This window comes from Chlorocebus sabaeus, chromosome 14 (assembly GCF_047675955.1).
Source record: "Chlorocebus sabaeus isolate Y175 chromosome 14, mChlSab1.0.hap1, whole genome shotgun sequence".
Taxonomy (NCBI): Eukaryota; Metazoa; Chordata; class Mammalia; order Primates; family Cercopithecidae; genus Chlorocebus; species Chlorocebus sabaeus.
Genome location: NC_132917.1, coordinates 96,754,629 through 96,762,364, shown reverse-complemented (window position 1 = coordinate 96,762,364; position 7,736 = coordinate 96,754,629). Strand labels below are relative to the sequence as shown.

At 54.8% G+C, this 7,736-nt stretch overlaps 1 protein-coding gene and 1 long non-coding RNA gene across 2 annotated transcripts; both read left to right on the top strand.

The window, feature by feature from the left end:
* The first annotated feature begins 241 nt into the window (after window positions 1-241).
* LOC140713370 (uncharacterized) lies at window positions 242-4,043 on the top strand. The gene is made up of 4 exons (XM_073023172.1): window positions 242-476; window positions 727-1,212; window positions 1,965-2,244; window positions 2,364-4,043. The coding sequence occupies exons 2-4, from the start codon at window positions 1,101-1,103 to the stop codon at window positions 2,842-2,844; spliced, it is 873 nt and encodes a 290-aa protein (XP_072879273.1). The 5' UTR covers window positions 242-476; window positions 727-1,100; the 3' UTR covers window positions 2,845-4,043.
* Window positions 4,044-5,227: 1,184 nt separating this feature from the next.
* On the top strand, window positions 5,228-7,373 carry LOC140713373 (uncharacterized). Its single transcript, XR_012095433.1, has 2 exons — window positions 5,228-7,080; window positions 7,210-7,373. It is a non-coding gene; the product is annotated as an uncharacterized lncRNA (long non-coding RNA).
* Window positions 7,374-7,736: the final 363 nt, after the last annotated feature.

Here is a 7,736-nt window from a genome sequence, read left to right as displayed (position 1 = left end):
CTCACTCTCCCTCTCTTTCCCTCTCTCTCTCTGTGTGTTTGTGTGTGTGTGTGTGTGTGTGTGTTTGTGTGTGTGTGTGTGTCTCACTCTCTTGGTTTCTCACTCTCACTCTCCATCTCGCAGCTCTCTTTGGTTTCACTATGCAAGCTGACTCTCCCCACCTTATAATACAGTGGGATTAGCAGGAACCGAGTGGACGCCACAGCCCCCGTGGGCCCGGGAAATCGCAGCTTCGTCATAGCTAAGCCCGCCGCGCTCAGTTTTTCCCACCACCTGGAGGATCTACTCTCCGTTCGTCCTTCCCGACCTCAGACTACAGAGAATACCTGGGGGCGAAGGTCGAGGAAGCCGCGCCCAGAGGCTCCCAGCTCAGCCCCAGAAGGAATCCTGCCGGCAACTAGAAGCTGTGCGCGCAGCGGGGCTCTGCGCCAACAACCGCCGGAGCGGCCGGGCCTGCTGCGAACTTCCGCATCCAGGTGGGGTCTCCACGCCCCAATTCCACCCCGCCCCGCCATCGGCGCTCCCCGCAAGTGCAGGGCTTTCCCCCGCCCAGACGTTCGCGCCCACTCAAGGTCTCCCTCACCCGGCCCGGGAGATGCTCCCCGCGTTCTATCCCGCCCCACCCTGGCGCGCCCCCCAAACGATGTGACCCCCGCCCCCCTGTGGTCTCCCGTCCCCCGGACGCTGCCCCTGCTCCCACCTGTGGCACTCCGGGCATCTCTGAAGTCCCCAACCAGAGCCTTCCAGCCCACCCGCGAGTCTCGAGCACCAGAGACGCGGCCCCACCCGCAGGGACCCCGCCTACCTGTGGCGCTATCCCCACGTCTGCGGCCCACCTCACCGCTAGCACGGCCCCCACCTACGACGACCCCGGCGTAGGTGCTCCTGCCCACTCCCGCACCCCGCCCGCACCTGCCCCTTTCCCTGCACCTAGCCACGCCCCCGCTCCCGCAGCCCCTCCCGTGCGCTCGGGCCCCGCCCGTCACCGCCCATTGGCCCTGGGGCGGGGCGGGGCAGCAGTTCCGACTCCCGCGCGCGCGGGCAGGGTCCACATTGCCTACTGCGCACCGGGACTAGCGGCTCCTCTCGACCTCCTCGCCATGGACACTGACGACTCCCAGGCCCCTAAGGGCTCCTTGCGGAAGTTCCTGGAGCACCTCTCCGGGGCCGGCAAGGCAGTCGGCGTGCTGACCAGAGGCGAGGATGCTCAAGGTGCGCACCTCCCTCCCGGCGGCGAGGGAGGGGCGGACGGAGCCGAGGAGAACAAGGCGAAGGGGATTTGGGGGATGGGGCAGAAGAGGGGGGAAGCGACGGGAGGACGCGGGGAAAGGTGGAGGAGCGATGGGAAGAACCAGGGAGAAGAGCGGGGAAGCGATGGGGAGAACTGGGGAGAAGCCCGTGCCCGGCAGCGGCAGGGGTACCTGCGGGGCGGCGTGAGCCAGCAAGGCAGCCCGCGGGTCCTTGCCGGGTGGGGCGGAGGAGGAAGGGACATGGCGATAGGAACCTCCATCCGGAAGATAGTGAGCTTTCCACCCCCTCCGGTTTATGTTTTAAATTGAGCCTGACAGAGGGGGTCGCCTGGAGGACCCTCGGGAGTCGTTCTGCCTCTGAGCTGTAGGACCCGGCCGGGCTTCCCCTCCGAAGCGTGGGTACAGCGCGATCACTTCCTAAGTGGCCCCCCGCCCTTCAACTCCGCCCCACGCCGCCCCCCAGCATGTCGAGGAAGAAACGGCCGGGTCCCCGCGCGCCTCCTGTCGCCTCGTGCCCCGCGCGGCGTGGGCGGGGTCCTGGCTGCTGCAATGCGGGACGCGGAAGGAGTGCTCTGGGTTCCCGCCTGGCGTCTCCGAGGCGGTCCGGCAGCCCCTCGCGTTTCCGCTGGGAGATTTTAAAAATGGGTTTCCTGCGCTCGCATGTGCTGTTGCCTTTCGGCTCGTGAGAAAACCGAAAACTAAAATGGGTCCCAGGCCCTCCCCGCAGACCTCCGCGGACGAGAAGGACCAGGAAGCGGGGACTCCGGGACGTCAGCGGCGCCGCGGCGCGGGCTCTGGGTTTCCCCTGCCCTGCAATGTGGAAGCGGCTCTCCAGGAGGGACCCGAGTCTGGGTCCACGACGCGGGCGCGCCAGGAGGACATTTAACATTGAAGAGCCGGAGGTGGTGGAGACTGCGCGCCCCAGGCCCCGGGTGCACGTGAGGGCGCCGGTGCCCGGACGGTGGAGCGCCCCAGGCCGCGCAGCCCCTGGCGGGTAGATCGGCGCTTCCCAGGCGAACGCCACCTGGGAGCCTTAGTGATAGCGCGGGCTGGAGACGCGACGCGCCCGGGGCTGGGTTTTGATTTTTATTTTCCCGGTTCCTCCTGCCGCAGATGCGTGGAAAGGCGCGGATGGCGGATTTCCTCCCGTTTCGGGACCGCGCACTGCACAAGGATGGAGCGGGAATGGGCCCCCGCCCTCGGTCCCGGTGACCTTCCCTTCGCCCTTGAGCGCTCGGGGCGGCACGGGTGCTGCATGTTGGGGCGCTGTCAGCGCCGCCCCGCCCGCCGCGAGCGCCTACGTGATGCCCGGCCCGTCGTCTCCATGCGCCCTGGCCCTGACATCCGTACGCCGCGCGCTCCCCGAGCCAGCAGCGCAGCCTCCCTAGGCCCAGCGCCCCCCTCCCCGCGGGACACCCCGGTGGCAGCGCCAGGCCCCGCCCGGCAGCCCGCCCCCCAGCGCCCGGGGAAGTGCTCTGGCGTTAGCGTTCTAGTTAAAGGACCCCAGCATCAGCGTTCCTCCTGCAGGGTTGGGTTCTCAGAGAAAGAAAAGGTGATGCAGCAGAGGATGGGATTGGAGAAATTAGGAGAGTGAAGTGGAAGTAGCCTGGCCAGCGTGACTTAAACCGGCCGGGAGATGTGCGAGTACGAATGGAGCCGCCTTGGGGTCCTAATAGGACCCAGAGTGGCTTCTCAGTCAAAGGCCTTCAAAAGCAGAGGGAGCACCTGGAGTGACCTTACCTGGGCCGCGAAAGACAAGAAACCTTTGGTACGGGAAGAGGAACTGACCTCTGGAAGCCACCAGGGCAGGTGGAAGGTCAGGGTTTCAAGGTGATTTTGGAATTTAAGTGCTGTGGGTCCTGCACAGTGGCTCATGCTTGTCATGCGAGTGCTTTCGGAGGCTGAGGCAGGAGGGTCGCTTGAGCCCAGGAGTTCCAGAGCAGCCTGGACCACATAATGAGACTCTGTGTCTACAAAAAATAAAAAAGAAAGAAAAACACGTTAAGATGCTGTATGTATTGGAAAGTATTTATGGGTCATTCTTTTGAGCTCCATGTCCAAAAGCTTGCTAAAATGCTTGGGAGTTTGTGTACAGGTACGTGAAATTAGGATACATTGGCAGAATCTCCGTGTTCTCTGTTGCCCTGGTTTTGCCACCTGGGAGGAGTTACACATATTGGAGGTTAGTAAGTCCACGCCTCTTCTCTTCTGGGGAAAAAGGTACTTTGGAAACCAGTATTATGTGGGAACGTGGCTTGGTTGGTACAGCCTCGGGTTAATGGGAGACAGCTGCTCTCAGCTCTGCAGATGGCATCAAATACGGTGGCCTTGAGCCCACGTGGGTCACACCTGGGCTGTCCCTGGGAAAGCCCGCCATGGCGGGTCGCCTGGGCTTTCTTTCCCTGGCAGAGCCGAAGTCAAAATTTTTTTGTAAACTCTGTAAAGAGCTTTACCCTTCCGAGGTATGATCTTGAACCTGTTGGAGCATTTGGACCCATTTCTTTTAAGGAAGTTCACCTCCAGATGTGCTTAGAGGGCCTGGTCTTAGCTGCCACAGATTTACAAATCCTTTAAGTAAGTTATTCCTCGAGAATTTATCTGTTGTGCCCCCATTCTTTTTGCCATTTTATTCTGATTCTATATTAGTACTTGATTTTCCCTGACATAGAAGACTATTGCCTGTAGCTGGAGGTCAGAGAACACATTCACATTCAAGTATCAATTTCAGGGGAATTATCTGTCAGATGTGAAATTATGGTACAATTCAATATATTAAAATGACCATAGCTACCATTTGTTGAAAATATTTTGTATACTAGGAGCTTTACAATTCTTATCTCCAAGCCTAGATACATGGTCCCAAGAGAGGCATGCCCTCATTTTGGAAGTGGGGAGAAAGACTCACAAAGAAAAATAACTTAGGTAAGGGAGTGAGGTGCATACGCGATTGTGGTAGGAGCAAAACAGATCCTAATTCCAAATATTGTACTCTCCCTTAGACCACGAAGAGTACTTATGTCTGGCTCTGTCACCCAGGCTGGAGTGTAGTGGTGCCGTTACAGCTCACTGCAGCCTCAAACTCCTGGGCTCAAGTGATCCTCCTGCCTCAGCCTTCTGAGTAGCAGGGAAGACAGGAATGCAGCATCATGACCGGCTAATTGTTATTATTATTTGTAGAGACAGGATCTCACTATGCTGCTGAGACTGGTCTTGAACTCCTGGCCTCCTCTAGTGAGCCTCCTGCCTTGGCCTCCCAAAGAGCTGGAATTACAGACCTGAGCCGTCATGTCAGGCCTCCACCATGCTTTTCAGGGGCCTTTCTTGGTGAAGCTCCTTATTCTAGTTAATGCTCAAAAGTGAGCAAAACCCAACTTGCTCAAAATTACGCAGATATTCTTTGGGTGGTTTTGTAAGGGGAACAGAAAATAACTTTTTATAGCGATAGGAGTCAAGGTGGCAAAAATGATATTAAGGCTTAATACCAACGCGATGGGCTGCTTTTCTCCTCCCAGTAGAGTTCATATTATTTAATTATAATATAAAATTGAAAATATCTTTCCTGTATTCCTGACTCCCCAGGCCTTGAATGAAGAAAGTATTTCTCAGGCTGGGTTTTTTGTTTTTGTTTTTGTTTTTTTTTTTTTTTCCTTCTTCTTTGGGTATCTTCTGTCTCAGGCTCTGGGTTTTTGTTTTTTATTTTTTTTTTTCCCTGCTTCTTTGGGTATCTTCTGTTGTCCCAAGACATATCTGGAAACTTAAATTGATTTTCACCCAACCTAAAATAAGCTCCACAGCTCTGGATCGCGGACTGACCATGACTAAGTACCCACCGCCACATCACGCTGTGCCACACACCAAGAGTGACTCATTGTCTTCGTCACAGGTTGTGGCTTCTGCAGGGCCTGGTGCCTGGTGGAGCTGAGTGTACTGGGAAGTCCAGGGGCATTCTTAGGGTGGGCTGGATGGGAAAGCGGCGTCCTTTTTGCCTGTGGTGACGTGAACATCAATACAGTATTTATAGAAAGTTCACAGAAATGTAGTAAGCTTCAACCTTTCCAATCCTAGTGAGAATAGCTAGCGTTTAGTGACTCTGTTATGTGGCAGGCCCTCAGTGATCCTGGGCACTGACTTATCCCCACTTTACACATGAGCAAGGGATGCCCGAGGTGTACCGGCTTCCCTGAGTTCACAGAGCTCCCTGGTGTGGCCAGGCCCTGTGGCTGCTGCAGGGATGTTCAGGGCTGCGTGTAGCTGTGTCTTCACTGGTGTCCATCCTGCGCCCAGCACCACGCCTGGCGCTTGACAGGAACGCAAGCGTTTGCTGCCTGCCTCCCGCCTGGAATCTCCACTGAGGAGCAGGAAACCAGGGGTTCTAGCTGTCTTCTTCATTCATGAAGTCCTTTAGAGGAATTCAACCTTCTCTAATCAAAAGTTTCCAATATCCTCAGGTCAATGCGTATAAACTGTTAAGACTTCAAGATTACAACCTAAAAACCGAAGTCAGAAGTGTGAGGTTTCAATTGACTGGACATGCATTAGGTCAATGACACACATATTTATTGGACACCAGGCTTGAGCCCCACATGGGCACCTTTGGTATCTGAAGCAATATTCCTTGGGTGGTTTTGTGAGGGGAACAGAAAATGACTTTTTATAGCGATAGGAGTCAAGATGGCAAAAATGATATTAAGGCTTAATACCAATGTGATGGGCTGCTTTTCTTCCCCCAGTAGAGTTCATATTATTTAATTATAAGATAAAATTGAAAATCTCCGAAGCAATGCTTCAGAGCCCAGTAGGATGGAAGGGGAAACTGAGAACAGTGCCATTTCTCCTCACACAGCTCCGGCGCCCCTCACCATCCTGTGCACACACATTCTTTGATGGGATCTTTTCAGTGTAAAGTGCAGTAATTAATTTTGCAAAACTTACTGGGTCTGGGAGGCAGATGATGAGTGATGGTGTCACCCCGTCACACAGTGGGAGATTTATATGATGGCATCATTTTCTATGAATGCAGACCACCTTGTGTGCCATACTCGGATGACCCTTCGAAGCTAGACATTTTGTCATCTTTCAAAAGAAGCATGTTTTCCCCCTTGGTTACAGAAAACTAAAAGCTTTTGATACAGGACTCCAACCTTTTATCAGGGAGAATCAGGGCTCTTTAAATAAGCTCGACCAGTCGGATGGGCCGTCAGAAGCAATTAAAATTAGAAAGATGAAGATGCGGTAACAACCTGGTCAGGGCAAATGTCAGGATACCAGATTGCATGTTCACAGTTGCGTTTCTGTTAAGAACGTGTGGGTGAATATGGAACAGAGGGCCATGTGTCAGTAGTTGGGTTGCATTTTATGTTTCTTTTCTACAAGCCCTTTCTGGTGTTGTGTTCGTGTTTATTAGAGAGTAGCTGCCCAGAGGCTGCCGTTTCCCTCCCCACTCCTCCGTTCTCTGCATCTTCACCCCCAACTCCCAGTACTTTGGAATTACAGTCATTGTGTTTGTCAGGATGGAAGAGGCAGCCAGACACATGGCAGATCAGAGCACTGAGAGGCAGAGACTTAATAAGTCCCGCCGTGGCCCCACTGTCTCGAGTGCTGAGATAGGGCCTCGGTGTTTTTCTCTGCAGAATGGAGGCATCACTCAGTCTCTATCTTCTCTCCCTGTCTCTTTCTTCACTCCCCCCTTCCCTAACACACATCCACAGTGAAAGTCTTCAGGAGACAAAAGAGAAAAGGCTGGACTGTGCTGGCCCCCCCCAACCCCGGGGCCCATTTGCTGTCTTCCCAGCTTCCGTGTGCCCAGAGCCGCCTGGGGGAGCCTTTGGAGGTGCAGATCCTGACTGTGTGGGTCTCAGTGAGGCTCCGACTCTCACGGGGAGGCGCCGGTGCTGCGGGTCCCCCTGGGGGCAGTGCCGCGGTTTGCAAATCCTGCAGATCAGCTTCTCCACTTCTCCAGGTTTCTCCAACATCAGATGCTCCCAGGAGTCCGGTGGGATTGTTTTCTGACTTTGACCAGGATTTTGACGGAGAAGATTCATTAATATAGGACCCCTTGTCTTAACGTACATATGTAAATGATCTGATCTGAAGTTTTCTGAATGGAAAATGATTGAAGGAGTGGCATCCAGTAGCCTCGGGGAGTCATTCCGTCATATCTTTTCAGCTGTGTCTTACTACGATTAAGATTTTGTTTGTGTGTGTGGCGGGGCGGGTGGGGGACGTTGAGATGGAGTCTCGCTCTGTTGCCCAGCCTGGAGTGCAGTGGCTTGATCTGGGCTCACTGCAACCTCTGCCTCCCGGGTTCAAGTGATTTTCCTGTCCCAGTCTCCCAAGTAGTTGGGATTATAGACATGTGCCGCCATGCCCACCTGATTTTTTTTTTTTTTTTTTGTATCTTTAGTAGAGATGGGGTTTCACCATGTTGGTCAGGTTGGTCTCGAACTCCTGACCTCAAGCGCTCCACCTGCCTCGGCCTCCCAAAGT

What these genes read in the sequence shown, in the direction of transcription:
- LOC140713370 (XM_073023172.1), top strand. Translation starts at nt 1,101, where the DNA reads ATGGACACTGACGACTCCCAGGCCCCTAAGGGCTCCTTGCGGAAGTTC. An exon ending in CAGAGGCGAGGATGCTCAAG is followed by an intron (nt 1,213 to 1,964) that starts GTGCGCACCTCC and finishes AATGGGTCCCAG; the next exon opens with GCCCTCCCCGCAGACCTCCG. An exon ending in GGCCGCGCAGCCCCTGGCGG is followed by an intron (nt 2,245 to 2,363) that starts GTAGATCGGCGC and finishes CTCCTGCCGCAG; the next exon opens with ATGCGTGGAAAGGCGCGGAT.